Here is an 18,161-nt window from a genome sequence, read left to right on the forward strand (position 1 = left end):
CAGGGCCCGGGCTCTCTGAGGCTGTGAAGGGCTGGGCGGGGTGACCATGGGACTGCTGACCAGGGACCCCGGAGCTGGCCCTGGTGTGCAGTGCCTGCAGCCTGGGACCCCCACGTGGAGCCTCTCCTCGGATGTGTCCGCTCCTTCTCCCTGTCTCTGCTGCACGGGCCGCTGGTGGAGGGGGCGGGGCCTCCTCCAGAGCCCCCGCAGGGCTGGTGTGAGTGGGTGGGGTGACTGTGCTCCCGCCAGGGCCAGACGCGTTACCCTGCAGGGCACTGTCTTAGCAGATGCGGGTGGCGAGCGTGCCAGCCCCAGGCGTGGACAGGGCCAGGGAGCTGAGGGGCCTGAGCCTCCTGGTGCAGCAGGTGCTGGGCACAGCCCTGGACAAGACGCAGCAGCTGTCCAACTGGGACCGGAGGCCGCTCTGCCAGGAGCAGGTCATCTACGCAGGTGTGTGGTGCGGCGGGTGGAAGTGACCCCTCCTCACGCCCCTCCCGCCCTCTGTCCCGGGAGGCTGAGGCCGACTCCCCACACAGCTGCCGACGCCTACTGCCTGCTGGAGGTGCACCAAGCCCTGTGCAGAGAGCCCGCCCGCTTCTGCCTGTCGGAGGACCTGGCTGGGAGCCGGAGGCCCAGGCACAGAGAGAGACCAGGGGCACAGAAGCCACCCGGCCTGCAGAAAGCGTCAGCACCGGCCGCACCCAGGCAGGTGGGTGAAGCCCCGCAGGGTCCGTTTGTCAGCATTCTTGGGGAAGGAGGTCCCTGTCCATAAACCAAGGACCTGCATGGAGACAAGGCCACTGGGTCAGAGCGTGTGGAGGGGGCCCGGCTCCTGGAGCGAGAGGGGAGCAAAGTCCTGGTGAACCTCCTGCATGACTGTCACGGGGGCTGCGCTTGCCTGGGGCGTCACTGCCCCTGAGTGCCCCAGTCCCCTCCTGATACTTGGCCTGGCAGGCCCCTCCCATGGCCCAAGGCAGCATCTAGCCCCTCCCCGTGATCCCCACCCCTATCTAGCCCCCTCCCCCCCACCCCTCTCTATCTAACCCATCCCCGTGATCCCCACCCCTCTCTATCTAACCCATCCCCGTGATCCCCACCCCTCTCTATCTAGCCCCCTCCCCGTGATCCCCACCCCTCTCTATCTAGCCCCCTCCCCGCGATCCCCACCCCTCTCTATCTAACCCCCTCCCCATGATCCCCACCCGTCTCTATCTAGCACCTTCCCCGTGATCCCCACCCCATCTAGCCCCCTCCCCCCCACCCCTCTCTATCTAACCCCTCCCCGTGATCCCCACCCCTCTCTATCTAGCTCCCTCCTCGTGATCCCCACCCCTCTCTAGCCCCCTCCCCATGATCCCCACCCCTCTCTAGCCCCCTCCCCGTGATCTCCACCCCTCTATCTAACCCCTCCCCGTGATCCCCACCCCTCTCTATCTAGCACCTTCCTCGTGATCCCCACCCCTCTCTATCTAGCCCCCTCCTCGTGATCCCCACCCTTCTCTATCTAGCCCCCTCCCCGTGATCCCCACCCCTCTCTGGGCACACACGCCACCCCAGACACACACGTGGAGCCCCCCCAGCATGAGCACTAGAGCCCCCCAGGGGTGGTTTCACTGCATTTTGTCTGTTTCTGCTGTTTTATGCACAGCACACACAGTTTTATCTTTTGAAGATAAAACAGAGACAGAGTGCTGGCCACACAGCCTCAGGGCCCTGGCTCTCTGAGGCTGTGAGGGGCTGGGGGGTATCCGTGGGATTGCTGACCGGGGCCTCACTGCAGGTCCCTGTGGCTGTGGCTGTGGCTGTGTCTGAGGGCGCCGCCCCTCAGGTCCCGGCCAGGGCCTTCCGTGTGGTGTGTGACAACATGCTGCAGGGGCTGGCACGGAGCCTCCGCTGTCTCGGTGTGGATGCATGCATGCTGGGCAATGGTGAAGACCACCGCAGGGCGGCCGAGGTGAGTTTGCGGGGAGGGTCTTGGGGTCTTCCCAAGGTGCAGCTGCCCCTAGCACAGGTGTGCCCACCCCTAGCATCAAACTCCTCCCTCCAGCTCATCCATGGCTGCCAGCTGTGCCAGGCAGGCTCTGGGAACAGGACAGGGTGGCCAAGGATGGAGCGGTTGGGGGCCAAGTGGCTGAGATGGTCCCAGCCTCAGCCCTCATTGTCCCACAAAAGGAATTTACAGATGTAATTGACACTATTAATCAGTTGAACTTAAAATAGAGAGTCAATCTTATTTGGGTGGGCCCAGTGTAATCACATGATCCCTTAAAAGCAGAAATGGGGCCGGACGCAGTGGCTCATGCCTATAATCCCAGCACCTTGGGAGGCCGAGGTGGGTGGATCACTTGAGGCCAGGAGTTGGAGACCAGCCTGACCAATATGGTGAAACCCCGTCTCTACCAAAAATAGAAAAATTAGCCGGGCGTAGTGGCGGGCGCCTGTAATCCCAGCTACTCAGGAGGCTGAGACACGAGAATCACTTAAACCCCAGAGGCAGAGGTTGCAGTGAACTGAGATCACGCCACTGCACTCCAGCCTGGCTGACAGAGCAAGACTCCATCTTAAAAAAAAAAAAAGAAAAAAAGCAGGAATGGAACACAGAAGACAGAGAGATTCAAAGCACAGGAAGGATTCAGTGTCCCATTGTTGGCTTGAAGATGGAGGACACCGCACAAGGAAACCTCAGTCCAACAGCCACAAGCAGCCAGATTCTGCCAACACCTGACCAAGCCCAGAAGCAGGTTCTTCCCCGGAGTCTCCTAAGAGGAGCCTGGTCGCGAACACTGTGATTTCAGCCATAAGACCCTGAGCAGAGAACCTGGTTGAGTCCACCGGACTTCTGGACTTCCACAGAACTATGTTGTAAGCTGCTAAGCTTTTAGTAAATTGTGACAGCAGCATTAGAAAAATGACATGGAGGCTGGGTGCTCACGCCTGTAATCCCTGCACTCTGGGAGGCTGAGGCGGGTGGATCACAAGGTCAGGGGTTCAAGACCAGCCTGGCCAAGATGGTGAAACCCTGTCTCTCCTAAAAATACAAAAATTAGCTGGGCATGGTGGCGGGCGCCTGTAATCCCAGCTACTCGGGAGGCTGAGGCAGAGAATTGCTTGAACCCGGGAGGCGGAGGTGGCAGCAGTGAGTGGAGATTGCACCACTGCACTCCAGCCTGGGTGACAGAGCAAGACTCCGTCTCAAAACAATAGAAAAAAAAGAATGTGGATTGTGGTACCGGGAGTGGGGTGCTGGTGTAACACACAGCTAAACATGCGGAAGTAGTTTTAGAATCAGGGGATGAGTGGAGGGTGGGAGAGTCCTGAGGATCACAACATGAAAAGCCTAGAGGGCCTTGAGACCGACCGTCTGTGGAAATACGGACATTAAAAGTGTCGAAGGTTCAGAAATAGAGGTGGGATGCTGGTAAATGTGCTGAAACCAACCGTCTGTGGAAATACGGACATTAAAAGTGTCGAAGGTTCGGAAATAGAAGTGGGATGCTGGTAAATGCAGCTGAAACAGATGGAGCCGAGATGGTTCGACCTAAACGGCAAGAGTGTGAGGGTGTCAGATCAAAGCCAAATGGACCAGTTTTCTCCTTCAGGGGTGTAAGAAGTGGGGTTAGTTGGTATTTATTCTTCATGGAGAGGGCGGAATCCATCCTGAACCCTCAATTTGTTTAAATACTAGTTATGGGTAATCTTACCCATATAGTTTTTTAATAACATTTATTCCCTCTTTTTTTCCTTCAGTAAGGAGTGAATTTTTTTTTTTTTTTTTTTTTTTTTTTTTTTTTTTTTTGAGACGGAGTCTTGCTCTGTCTCCCAGCCCGGAGTGCAGTGGTGCGATCTCGGCTCACTGCAAGCTCCGCCTCCCAGGTTCATGCCATTCTCCTGCCTCAGCCTCCCGAGTAGGTGGAACTACAGGCTCCCGCCACCATGCCTGGCTAATTTTTTGTATTTTTAGTACAGACGGCTAAAAATTTCACCATGCTAGCCAGGATGGTCTCGATCAAGGAGTGAAGTATTTTTCTAATTACTTTTCCCTGGTTTTTATCTCCTAGGTCTTCTGTTCCAAGCTCTTAGTGAATTCTGTATTTTTAGGACTTGCTCTACAAATAGTACAGCTTTATTTTCACCCTCATTTGTTTTCTGCAGCTTCAAGGATTGTCTGTTTATGTCTCTCTAGGATGTTCTAGACAGGTGTTCACATTTGTGACCACCTTACTCACAGGTGCAGTGATCTCACAGAGGCAGACATAGATTCATGCATTTTCTGGAGAGAACATTTTTGAAGAAGGGAAGCTTTGGTATCCTTTTGGCTTCTATGGAGCTTTTGCTATCTTTTTCTTTTCTTTTCTTTTCTTTCCTTTTCTTTTTTTTTTTTTTTTTTTGAGACAAAGCCTCACTCTGTTGCCCAGGCTGGAGTGCAGTGGTGCTACCTGGGCCCACTGCAACCTCCGCCTCCCGGGTTCAAGCGATTCTCCTGTCTAAGCCTCCTGAGTACCTGGGATCACAGGTGCTCGCCACTACACCCAACTAATTTTTGTATTTTTAGTACAGACAGGGTTTCTCCATGTTGGTCAGGCTGGTCTCGAATTCCTGACCTCAGGTGATCTGCCCACCTCGGCCTCCCGAAGTGCTGAGATTACAGGCGTGAGCCACCACACCCAGCAGGATCTTTCCAAATCATGTGTTTTCTACTAAGACTCCTGGAGAGATGAGTTAATTTTTTCATATAAGGATTATACCTTGAGTTTCATTTTCCATACCTTTCAAAAGGAGCATTACTAATAAATTTACAAACATTTTTAAAAAGGAAAAGGAAAGAAAGCATTCCGGGCGAGAGCCCAGAGGATGTGAGGAGAATGTCCTGACAAAGTGGAGGGAGGCAAAGTGCCTGTCACTTCCAGGCAGTGGCGGGAAACGCCATGGGGCTGTGTCCTGCTGTCAGAGAGAAGCTGACTTTGTCAGGTGAACCTGGGTGTTCTGCTGAGGAGATCTCCAGACTGTGGAAGGTGCAGCCTGGCCTGTTCCTGCTGCTTATGGTGAAATGTGAGCAGAAGACCTGGACATTCAGCTGAGGAGATCTCCAGACAGTGGAAGGTGCAGCCTGGCCTGTTCCTGCTGCTTATGATAGAATGTGAGCAGGAGGGACTGAGGGAAGCGCTCTTAAACAGAAAGGAACTAGGACTTGATGATTTGGGAAACTCTCATCCTGTCCAGATGGCAAAAGATGCTAAGAATAAGTGATCACTCCCAAAAGTGTAACCTGAAAAGCTGAGTGTGTATCTGTGCAGGAGTGAGGTCAGAAACAGTCTTCGAAAGCAAACCCGAGGCTTCCAGAAGGCGCAGGGGTATCAGCCCTTGGCCGCCTCCGCAGATGCTGAAGTGGACAGGAAACGTGCCAGCGAAGTTCCACGCCACTCACAATCTTCCCAGACACGTGTCGTCAGCCACTGCAAACATGGAAGCCAGTTCTTGATAGTAAATCTCCTAATACTTATCTCCCACTGGTTCGCTTCTCTAGATCGGCCCAACTGACCAATTTTGGTGCCGGAAGTTGTTGCAGAGGAAAGTCTTACAGATGAGTTGTCTGCACTGGTTCTGGGACTTCTGGAATTGGTTCTCTACATTATTAGATTTAGAGACACTAAAGGCCTAGTTTCCAGTAGTAAAAAGGGTACAGGCCGGGCGCGGCGGCTCACACCTGTAATCCCAGCACTTTCAGAGGCCGAGGTGGGCTGATCACCAGGTCAGAAGATCGAGACCATCCTGGCTAACACAGTGAAACCCCGTCTCTACTAAAAATATAAAAAATTAGCCAGGTGTGGTGGCGGGCACCTGTAGTCCCAGCTACTTGGGAGACTGAGGCAGGAGAATGGCGTGAACCCAGGGGGTGGAGATTGCAGTGAGCCGAGATCGTGCCACTGCACTCCAGCCTGGGAGACAGAGTGAGACTCTGTCTCAAAAAAAAAAAAAAAAAAAGGCCAGGCGCGGTGGCTCATGCCTGTAATCCCAGCACTTTGGGAGGCCGAGGCAGGCGGATCACGAGGTTAGGAGATCAAGACCATCCTGGCTAACACGGGGAAACCCCATCTCTACTAAAAATACAAAAAAGTAGCCGGGCGTGGTGGCGGGTGTCTGTATTCCCAGCTACTTGGGAGGCTGAGGCAGGAGAATGGCGTGAACCCAGGAGGTGGAGCTTGCAGTGAGCTGAGATCGCGCCACTGCACTCCAGCCTGGGCAACAGAGCGAGACTCCGTCTCAAAAAAAAAAAAAAAAAAAAAAGACACAGTAGTCCATGGTGAGATGTTGCAAAATTATTCAAAATATTGCCATGGGATACCCTTAATTGGGAACCTATAGAAGCAGAGATTCTGACATAACAAGTATTTGCTACTTCCAAACACTGCAGTCAAACTAATGGGTATAATGGGATGGGCTGGTTGCTCCTAACTGTGCTGGAGAAGGTGGGAAAGAAAAAGATGAGCTCAGCTCCACACGAAGGACCTGCAAGCTTCTATATTGGCCCAGAAGAAGCCCTTATCCCCTGTAGCTGCAGAAGTAAAATTGCTGAACACCATGCCTAGAGTTTAATCCTGTGAGCAGCTGAATTACAACAGAAATTAAATTCACAACTGATGTTATTAAACTTTGTCCACTTGGCCAGTCCTATCCATGTAAAATTACATTTCATTGTCTTTGAACTTGCTTTTCTCTGATTCTTTTTTTGTTTGTTTGAAACAGAGTCTTACTCTGTCGCCCAGGCTGGAGTGCAGTGGTGCGATCTCAGCTCACTGCAACCTCCGCCTCCCGGGTTCAAGCGATTCTCCTGCCTCAGGCTCCCCAGTAGCTGGGATTACAGGCACCCACCACCACGCCCGGCTAATTTTTATATTTTTAGTAGAGACGGGGTTTCACCATGTTGGCCGGGATGGTCTCAATCTCCCGACCTTGTAATCCACCTGCCTCGGCCTCCCAAAGTGCTGGGATTACAGGCGTGAGCCACCGTGCCTGGCCGTTTCTGTGATTCTTGATGAAGTTGAGCATCTTTCCATATGTTCCCTAGCTATTTGCACTTTATGTTCTGTGGAACGTCTCGTGGCTGCCACTGCTGCCCTAAGAAAGGCCTGGCTGCAAGGCTGGGAACTCGGCTGGGAAACAGTTCCCTGACTGATATAAACCTTCCCTAATGACGAAGGTGGTTTGCGGTTCCTAATCTTTACAAACAATGTGGTGTATGCTGGACATCACTTTCTCCTAGGGCTCTGGAATTTTGGTATATGCCAGGCAGAGGGTATCAATGTGACCACCCCCCAGTAAAAACCTCAGGCAATGAGTCCCTAATGAACTTCTCAGATAGACAACACTTCACAAATGTCATTACTACAACTTATGCAGAAGTTAAGCACATCCTACAGGACTCCCCTGGGAGATGGCTCCTGGTGCCTGAGCCCCGTTTCCTCTGACTCCCCTGGGAGATGGCTCCTGGTGCCTGAGCCCCGTTTCCTCTGACTCCCCTGGGAGACGGCTCCTGGTGCCTGAGCCCCATTTCCTCTGACTCCACTGGGAGACGGCTCCTGGTGCCTGAGCCCCGTTTCCTGGGTGCCTGAGGCCCCATGTGCCTTTTCCCTTTGCTGACATTGCTGTGTACTATTCACTGTAATGAGTCTTAGCCAGAGTGTGACTGTGCTGAGTCCTGTGAGTAACACTGAATCACCTCAGGATGATCTTGGGGACCCTTAACACATGCCTGGTCCAGTCTTTTGCTTTCTTTTTTTGAGACAGGGTCTCATTCTGTCTGGCTAGAGTGTAGTGGTGTGATCACAGCTGACTGCAGCCTCAACATCCTAGGCTCAAGTGAGCCTCCCAACTCAGCCTCCTGAGTAGCCAGGAACACAGGCACAGGCCACCACACCCAGCTAATGTTTAAAATGTTTCATGGAGACAGGATCTCGCTATGTTGTCCAGGCTGGTCTTGAACTCCTGGCCTCGAGCGACCCTCCTGCTTCAGCCTCCCAAAGTGCTGGGATTACAGGTGTGAGCCACCGTGCCCGGCCTGGCCTTGAGTTTTACGTGATGCCACGATGTCTTAATCCCTCTAACGTTATCACCCATCTTCATATCTGGTAGGGTGAGCATCTACCTTGTTCTTCTCCTTCAGTCCTTTGTCCTTTCTATATAGGTTTAGAAACAACTCACCAATTTAGTGTTGCTTGGAACTGCATTGACTCTATAAATCAATTTAGGGAAAAATGACATATTTAAGATATTGAGGCCAGGTGCAGTGGCCTCACCTATAATCTCAGCCCTTTGGGAGGCCAAGGCAGGAGAATTGCTTGAGCCCAGGAGTTTGAGACCAGCCTGGTAACATAGCGAGACATTATTTCTTAAAAAAAATAGCCAGGCATGGTGGTGCACACCTGTGGTCCTGGCCACCTGGGGGACTGAGGTGGGATGATCACTTGAACCCATGAGGTCGAGGCTACACAGTGAGCCATGATCATGCCACTGCACTCCAGCCTGGGCAACACAGCAAGACCTCATTAAAAAAAAGAAAAAAAGATATTGAGTCTTCTATTCATGAATATTTAACTCTTTCTTTTTTTTTTTTTCTTTTGAGATGGAGTCTCACTGTGTTGCCCAGGCTGGAGTGCAGTGATGGGATCTCGGCTCACTGCAACCTCTGCCTCCCGGATTCAAGTGATTCTTCTGCCTCAGCCTCCTGAGTAGCTGGGATTACAGGCACGCACCGCCACACCCAGCTAATTTTTGTATTTTTAGTAGAGATGAGGTTTCATCATGTTGGCCAGGCAGGTCTTGAACTCCTGACCTCATGATCCGCCCGCCTCAGCCTCCCAAAGTGCTGAGATTACAGGCATGAGCCACCGCGCCCGGCCTCTTTCAAACACATTTAATAACTTCCATAAAGATCTTGCATGTCTTTTCTTAGATTTCATCCCAGGAACTTTAGATTTTTGTTGCTTTTATAAATTGTGTGGGTTTTATTTTCTGCTGATACATGGACCGTGGTTGCTCTTGATGAATTAGTCTTCTGTCCAGAAACCTTGCTAAATGCCCCTGGATCTTACTGAATTGGTTGTCAGTTATTTGGGATTCTGTTCGTACACATCATCTGCAAACTATGAGGGTTTTATTTCTTCCTTTCCAATCCTTATATATTTTCCTTCTTTATCTTATTTCATTAGTCAAGATCTCCAAGACAGTGTCGAATAGAAATGCTGATGGTAGCCATCCTTGTCTTGTTTCTGATTTAGAAAGGAATGTTTTAACATGAAGTAAGGTGGTTGCTCAATATTCTGTACCAGGCTGAGGCAGTTCCATGATTCCACATTTGCTGTAGGTTTTTGTTATGAATGAACATTGAATTCGACCTACCTAATGCTTTCCTGGCAGCTTTTCAGATACTCATAAGGTTATTTTTCCTTTAATCTGTAAATGTGATGAATGACATTTTTAGCTCTTTGAATTTGGGACTAATCTTTCTTTCCTGGGTTAAATTCAACTTGGTCCCGCATATTACCCTTCTTAATACATTGCGGACTTTGGTCTGTGATTTTTTTTTTTTTTGAAGTGGCGTCTTGCTGTGTTACCCAGGCTGGCCTCGAACTCCTGGGCTCAAGTGATCCTTCCACCTCAGTGAGACTATGGCTGGGACTACAGGCATGTGGCACCGCACCCGGCCTGGTCTGTGATTTTTGTTGAGGAAGTTTGTATCCATCTTCATGGCTACATCTGACATATAATTTTCCTTTCTCTTTTTTTCTGGCCTCATAAATACATTGGGGAGTTTTCCCTCTTTTTTCTGCAACTGAGTAATGTTTAAATTATCTGCTCCTGAAACTGGCTCACTTCCTGTGAGGCTTCCTGGCCTGATGTTTTCTTTGGGGAGAATGTTCTGATACTGAGTTTTATTAATAGTTATAGAACCACTTGGCTGGCTGTGTCTTCTTGATCACATTTGGTAATTTATAATTTTTCTGGAATGTGTCCATTTAATCCGACATTTCAAATATGTAAGTATAGATTGTTATAGATTGTCGGTGTCCGCTCTTAAGGCTCTGGTGTGTCTGCAGCTGGGTTCCCTCTCTTTTATTGTGGCTTCCTTTTGCTCTCACTCTTCTCATGCTCTTGCAGAGATGTGTCAACTTACTGCCCTTTTTTTTTTTTTTTTTTTGAGACGGAGTCTCGCTCTGTAGCCCAGGCTGGAGTGCAGTGGCGCAATCTCGGCTCACTGCAAGCTCCGCCTCCTGGGTTCACGCCATTCTCCTGCCTCAGCCTCCCGAGTAGCTGGGACTACAGGCGCCCACCACCACGCCCAGCTTTTTTTTTTTTTTTTTTTGTATTTTTGGTAGAGACGGGGTTTCACCATGTTAGCCAGGATGGTCTCGATCTCCTGACCTCGTGATCCACCCGCCTCAGCCTCCCAAAGTGCTGGGATTACAGGCGTGAGCCACCGCGCCCGGCCAACTTACTGCCTTTTAAAATAACCAGTATTTGGCTTTGTTAAGTCTTTCTATTGCATTTTTGTTGTCTATCTCATCAATTTCTGTTCTTATCTTTATAATTTCCTTCCTTTTGCTTTCTTGGGTTTGTTTCCAAGTGGCGTTGCTTAGCTCTTTAATTTTCAGACTCTTATATTTTATGATATAAATATTTAAGGCCATAAATTTTTCTCAAAGTATTGTTTTCACTGCGCTCTATCAGTTTTGATATAGAGTGTTTTCATTGTTTTTAGTTCTAACAACGTTTGAATATCAATTATGATTGCTTATTTGACTTCGTTCTTTAGAAGGTTTTTCAATTTTAGAAAGCTTGGATCTTGGGGCTTTTTAGTTATCTTCTTAAAAATGATTTCTAACCTAACTTCAGGAACATAGTCTGTATATTTCCAATTTTGGAAATTTCTTAAGATTTGCTTTGTAGCCAAGTAGATGGTCCTTTTTATAAATGATCCACATGGACTGTAAAAGGATACATGGTATGGGCTGGGCACAGTGGCTCACGCCTGGAATCCCAGCACTTTGGGAGGCTGAGGCGGGCAGATCATGAGGTCAGGAGATCGAGACCATCCTGGCTAACACAGTGAAACCCTGTCTGTACTAAAAATTCAAAAAATTAGCTGGGCATGGTGGTGGGCGCCTGTAGTCCCAGCTACTCGGGAGGCTGAGGCAGGAGAATGGCATGAACCCGGGAAGTGGAGCTTGCAGTGAGCCGAGATTGCGTCACTGCACTCCAGCCTGGGCAACAGAGCAAGACTCCATCTCAAAAAACAAAACAAAAAAAAAGATACATGGTATTCCCTTCCAGTCATGCTCATCTCTCTCCCCCTCTCTCCCTCCCACTCCACCTACCCCCCAACATATGCACACACTCAGTAGATCCAGCTTGCCAAATGTGTTGTTCAAAACATCTTTTTTTTTGAGAAGAAATCTCGCTCTGTCGCCCAGGCTGGAGTGCAGTGGCGAAATCTCGGCTCACTGCAAGCTCCGCCTCCCGGGTTCAAGCAATTCTCCTGCCTCAGCCTCCCAAGTAGCTGGGATTACAGGTGCCCGCCACCACACCCAGCTAATTTTTGTATTTTTAGTAGAGATAGGGTTTCACCATATTGGCCAGGCTGGTCTCGAACTCCTGACCTTGTGATCCGCCCGCCTTGGCCTCCCAAACTGCTGGGATTATAGGTGTGAGCCACCGCGCCCAGCCTAAATCATCTTTATCCTATTTACTTTTCTGCCTGATTCTACCAAGAGAGACATACTGAAGGTTCCTGTGATGGTGCATTCATCAGATTTTCCATGCAGTTACGTCAGTGTTTGCCTTATATGTTTTAAAGTTATGTTAGTAGGTGCATATGCATATTATTATTAGAATTCTTATATCTTTCTGTTGTGTGAAATCTTTTATAATTATGTGGTGAACCTCTTTGACTCCAGTAATGCTCTTTGCTATAAAATATATTTTAACTAACATTAATACCATTTCTCCATTATTCTTTGGTTATTACTCGTAAAGCACTTTTTCATCCTTTTACTTTCAACCTTCTTTTATATAGTAGGTGTGTTTCTTGTAAACTGTTTCTAGTTGGGTTTTTAAAAAAAATCTAGTCTGACAGTCTTTGCCTTTTAACTTATTAGTTTAGTCCTTTTATGTTTATTGTAAGTATTGATAGAATTTGGGTTTAGTCTTACTATCTTAATTTGTGCTTTCTATTTGTACAACTTTTTCTATTCTTTTTCCTCTTTTTTTCATGCTTTTAGCTTTTTTACCTTCATTCTGTTTTTCCTTCAGTCAATTTGAAAGCTATAAATTCTATTGCTATTGCTTTCCTTGTTTTCTTAAAATATGCATATTTTGCCATGGATTTATTTCTTTTCTTTGTAGGGATTGCCCTAGAATTTTTTTTTTTTTTTTTTTTTTAGACGGAGTCTCACTTTGTCACCCAGACTGGAGTGCAGTGGCACAATCTCAGCTCACTGCAAGCTCCACCTCCCAGGTTCAAGCAGTTCTGCCTCAGCCTTCTGAGTAGCTGAGACTACAGGCACCCAGCACCACACCCAGCTAATGTTTGTATTTTTAGTAGAGATGAGGTTTCGCCATGTTGGCCAGGCTGGTGTCGATCTCCTGACCTCAAGTAATCCACCTGCTTCGGCCTGCCGAAGTGCTGGGACTACAGGCGTGAGCCACCATGCATGGCCAAGAAATGTTAACACGTATATTTGAGTTAACGATATCTAAAGTTACAGTTAAGTCAGGGATCTTACATTAATTTATGTTTCATATATTTCAATAGCTTTTGGGGTACAAGTGGCATTTGGTTACATGGATGAATTGTGTAATGATGAAGTCTGATACGTTACTGCACTGTCACCCAAATGGTATATATTGTACCCAACATGTCTTCTTTTTATCCCTTACTCCTCCTCCTGCCCTCCCCACCTCTGAGCCTCCAGTGTCCATTATATCACTCTGCATGCCTTTGTGTACCCATAGGTTAGTTCCCACTTATAAGTGAGAACATGCAGTATTTGGTTTTCCATTCCTGAGTTACTTTATTTAGAATAATGGCCTCCAGATCCATTCAAGTTGCTGCAGAGACATTATTTTGTTCTTTTTTATGGCTGAGTAGTATTCCATGGTATATATATACCACATTTTTTTAATCCACTCATTGCTTCATGGATACTTAGGTTAGTTCCATGTCTTTGCAGTTGTGAATTGTGCTGTGATAAACGTATGTGCGCAGGTGTCTTTCTGATATAATGACTTCTTTTCCTTTGGGTAGATACTCAGTAATGGGACTGCTGGAGCACACGGTAGATCTGCTTTTAGTTCTTTGAGAAATCTCCATGCTGTTTTCATAGATGTTGTACTAATTTATTTATTTATTTATTTTGAGATGAAGTCTAGCTCTGTTGCCAGGCTGGAGTGCAATGGCGCGATCTTGGCTCACTGCAACCTCCGCCTCCCAGGTTCAAGTGATTCTTCTGCCTCAGCCTCCTGAGTAGCTAGGACTACAGGCATCTGCCACCACGCCCGGCTAATTTTTTGTATTTTTAGCAGAGACTGGGTTTCACCTTGTTGGGCAGGCTGGTCTCGAACTCCTGACCTCGTGATCCGCCCGCCTTGGCCTCCCAAAGTGCTGGGATTACGGGTATGAGCCACCACGCCTGGTCTTTTTTACATTTTAATAATGTCTATTCTGGCTAGGGCAAGGTGGTACCTCATTGTGGTTTTAATTTGCATTTCCCTGATGATTCGTGAGGTTGAGCGATTTTTCACGTTTGCTGCATATCTGTATATCTTCTTTTGAGAAATGTCTATTCATGTGTTATTTGCCCACTTTTTGATGGGATTCTTTGTTTTTTTCTTGCGGATTTGTTTGAGTTCCTTGTAGATTCTTGATATTACCTCTTCGTTAGATGCATAGTTTGCAAATATTTTCTTCCATTCTCTGGGCTATTTGTTTTTATTTTGGTTTTTTTTTTTTTTTTTTTTCCTTTTGAGACAGAGTCTCGCTCTGTCACCCAGGCTGGAGTGCAGTGGTGCGATCTCTGCTCACTGCAACCTCTACCTCCTGGATTCAAGTGATTCTCCTGCCTCAGCCTCCCGAATAGCTGGGACTACAGGCGCCTGCCACCATGCCCGGCTCATTTTTTGTATTTTTAGTAGAGATGGGGTTTCACTGTGTTAGCCAGGATGGTCTCGATCTCCTGACCTTGTGATCCGCCCACCTCGGCCTCCCAAAGTGCTGGGATTACAGGCGTGAGCCACCGGCCTTGTGGGCTGGTGTTTTCTCTGATGATTATTTCTTTTGCTGTGCAGAAGCTTTTTAGTTGAATTAGGTCACATTTATTTATTTTTGTTTTTGTTGCATTTGCTTTTGTGGTTCTAGTCAAAACTGTTTGCTTAAGCCAATGTGCAGAAGAGCTTTCCTAGATTTCCTTCTAGAATGTTTATGGTTCGAGTCTTACATCTAAGTCTTTCATCCATCTTGAGCTGGGTTTTGTATATGGTGAGAGGTATAGATCCAGTTTCATTCTCCTACATGTGGCTAGCCAGTTTTCCCAGCACCAGTTACTAGATAGGGTGTCTTTTTCTCCAATGGATGTTTATTTATACTTTGTCAAAGATCCGTTGATTGTAAGTATTTGGCTTTATTTCTGGATTCTCTATTCCATCCCATTGGTCTATGTATCTACTTTTATACCAGTACTATGCTGTTTTGGTAACTATACTGTATTAGTCCCTTCTCACATTGCTATAAAGGAATACCTGAGGCCGGGTGCAGTGGCTCACGCCTGTAATCCCAGGACTTTGAGAGGCAGAGGCAGGTGGATTACCTGAGGTCGGGCGTTCGAGACCAGCCCGGCCAACATGGTGAAACCCCGTCTCCACTAAAATACAAAAAATTAGCCGGGCGTGGTGGCGGGTGCCTGTAGTCCCAGCTACTCGGGAGGCTGAGGCAGGGGAATCGTTTGAACCCAGGAGGTAGAGATTGCAGTGAGCCGAGATCACGCCACTGCACTCCAGCCTGGCGACAGAGTGAGACTCCATCTCAAAAAAAAAAAAATTTGCTGGGCTTGGTGGTGGGTGCCTGTAGTCTCAGCTACTCGGGAGGCTGAGGCAGGAGAATCACTTGAACCTGGGAGGCGGAGGTTGCAGTGAGCGGAGATCACGTCACTGCACTGTACTCCAGCCTGGGTGACAGAGTGAGACTCTGTCTCAAAAAAAAAGAAAAGAAAAGAAAAAAAGAAATACCTGGGACTGGGTAACTTATAAGAAAAGAGGTTCAACTGGCTTATGGTTCTGGAGGCTGTACAGGAACCGTATCATTGGCATCTGCTTCTGGGAGCCTCTGGAAATGTCTAGTCCTGGCAGAAGGCAAAGCAAGAGTTTGCATGTCACATGGTGAAGGCAGGAGCGAGAGAGCAAGAGGGATGCGCTAGGCACTTTCAAACGACCAGGCAAGGACAGGACCAAGGGGACGGTGCTAAGCCACTCCTGAGAAATCCTCCCCCATGATCAAGTGGCCTCCCTCCAGGCCAGGCCCCACCTCCAACACCGGGGCTTGCATTTCAGGATGAGATTTGGGTGGGGACACATTCAGATTATACCACAGAGCCTTGTAGTATACTGTCAGCCAGGGTTCTCTAGAGGGACAGAACTGATAGGATAGATGTGCATACGAAAGGAAGTTTATTAAGGAGAGTTGACTCACAGGATCACAAGGTGAAGTCTCACCCAGGCCGTCTGCAAGTTAAGGAGCCAGGAAGCCAGTGGTGGATCCGTCTGAGTCCCAAAACCTCAAAAGCAGGGAAGCCGGCAGTGCAGCCTTCAGTCTGCGGCCAAAGGCCCGAGAGCCCCTGGCAAACCGTTGGTGTACGTGTAAGAGTCCAAAAGCTGAGGAACTTGGAGTCTGATGTTCGAGGACAGGAAGCATCCAGCACGGGAGAAAGATGGGGCCAGAAGCCTCAGCAAGTCTGCTCTTCCATCTTCTCCTGCGTGCTTTATTCTAGCCGTACTGGCAGCTGATTAGACGGTGCCCACTGAGGGTGGGTCTGCCTCTCCCCGTCCATGGACTCAAATGTGAATCCCCTTTGGCAACACCCCCACAGACACATCCAGGATCAATACTTTGCATCCTTCAATCCAGTTGACACTCAATATAAACCCTCACAAGTATAATTTGAAGTTGGGTAATGTGATGCCTCCAGATTTGTTTTTTGTTTTTTGACAGAGTCTCAGTCTGTCGCCAGGCTGGAGTGCAGTGGCGCAACCTTGGCTCACTGGAATCTCCGCCTCCTGGGTTCAAGGGATTCCCCTGCCTCAGCCTCCCAAGTAGCTGGGACTACAGGCGCCCGCCACCATGCACGGCTAGTTTTTTTGTGCTTTTTAGTAGAGACGGGGTTTCACTGTTTTAGCCAGGATGGTCTCGATCTCCTGACCTTGTGATCTGCCCGCCTTGGCCTCCCAAAGTGCTGGGATTACAGGCGTGAGCCACTGCGCCTGGCCAATACCATGTACCCTTTAACAATCTCGGCTCCCTGGAACCTCCACCTCCCAGGTTGAAGGGATTCCCCTGCCTCAGCCTCCCACGTAGCTGGGACTACAGGTGCCCGCTACCATGCCTGGTAATTTTTTGTATTTTAGTAGAGATGGGGTTTCACCATGTCGGCCAGGCTGGTCTCGATCTCCTGACCTTGTGATCCACCTGCCTCGGCCTCCCAAAGTCCTGGGATTACAGGCGTGAGCCACCGCGCCCGGCCTAGATTCGTTCTTTTTCCTTAGGACTGCTTTGGCTATTCAGGCTCTTTTTTGGTTCCTTACAGATTTTAGGATTGTTTTTTCTAATTCTGTGAAAAACGATGTTGGTACTTTGATAGGAATTGCACTGAATCTGTAGATTGCTTTGGGCAGTTTGGTTATTTCACAATATCGATTCCTCCAATTCATGACCATGGGATGTATTTCCATTTGTTTGCGTCATTCATGATTTCTTTCAGCAGTATTTTGTAGTTCTCCTTGTAGAGTCTTTCACCTCCTTGGTTAAGTACATTCCTAGGTTTGTTTTGTGTGTGTGTGTGTGTTGTCGTTGCGCAGATATTGTAAAAAGGATTGAGTTCTTTTTTCACTTTTTTATTTATTTATTTTTATTTTTTGAGACAGAGTCTCACCCTGTCACCCAGGCTGGAGTGCAGTGGTGCCATCTCGGCTCACTGCAACATCCACCTCCCGGGTTCAAGCAATTCTCCTGCCTCAGCCTCCTGAGTAGCTGGGATTACAGGCGTGCACCACCACACCTGGCTAATTTTTGTATTTTTAGTAGAGACGGGGTTTCACCATGTTATCCAGGCTGGTCTCAAACTCCTGATCTCAAGTGAGCCACCCGCCTGGGCCTCCCAAAGTGCTGGGATTACAGGCGTGAGCCACCGCGCCTGGCCTGAGTTCTTGGTTTCCTTCTCAGCTTGGTCGTTGTGCTGCTGATTTGTGCACATTTATTTTGTAACCTGAGACTTCACCGAATCCATTTGTCAAATCGAGGAGTCTTTTGGAGGAGCCTTTAGGGTTTTCAAGGTATACAGTCATAACACTGGCAGAGATAGTTTGACCTCCTGTTTTCCCATTTGGATGCCCTCTCTTTCTTGTCTTTCCTGATAGTTCTGGTCAGGACTTTGAGTACTATGTTGGGTGGGAGGGTGAGTGTGGGAGGGTGAGAGGGCAACCTTGTCTTGTTGCAGTTCTCAGGGGGACTGTTTCCACTTTTCCCCATTTAGTATGATGTTGGCTGTGGGTTTGTCATATATGGCTATTATCATTTTGAGGTATGTTCCTTCCAAGCCTAGTTGGTTGAGGATTTTTATCGTAAAACAATGCTAGATTTTGTCAAGTGCTTTGTATGCATCTATTGAGATGATCGTGTAGTTTTTGTTTTTAATTCTGTTTAGGTGATGAATCAAACTTACTGACTGGCACATGTTGAACCCCCCTGAATCCCTGGGATGAAACTCACTCGGTCATGGTGAATTATTGCTTTAATGTGCTGTTGGATTCCGTTTGCAGGGTCAACTTGTCTTTCTTACCTTCCCTGCTGTCATCTTCCAGAATGTTAACACGATGCTGTCTTCCTTAATTCTGCAAATTAG

At 48.3% G+C, this 18,161-nt stretch overlaps 1 protein-coding gene across 17 annotated transcripts in view; it reads left to right on the forward strand.

The window, feature by feature from the left end:
* Positions 1-18,161, forward strand: part of EXD3 (exonuclease 3'-5' domain containing 3) — a 124,410-nt gene that overhangs the window by 77,944 nt on the left and 28,305 nt on the right. For 13 of the 17 annotated variants that reach the window (XM_063594082.1, XM_055117409.2, XM_063594080.1 and 10 more), the window contains 3 exons: positions 285-450; positions 537-709; positions 1,781-1,954. In XM_063594082.1, the coding sequence (XP_063450152.1) occupies positions 285-450; positions 537-709; positions 1,781-1,954 (513 nt within the window). The remainder of the gene's footprint in view (positions 1-284; positions 451-536; positions 710-1,780; positions 1,955-18,161) is intronic. The other 4 variants (XM_034929641.3, XM_063594081.1, XM_063594078.1 and 1 more) reach the window with 1 other exon arrangement.

This window comes from Pan paniscus, chromosome 11, assembly GCF_029289425.2.
Source record: "Pan paniscus chromosome 11, NHGRI_mPanPan1-v2.0_pri, whole genome shotgun sequence".
In the NCBI taxonomy this organism is placed as follows: Eukaryota; Metazoa; Chordata; class Mammalia; order Primates; family Hominidae; genus Pan; species Pan paniscus.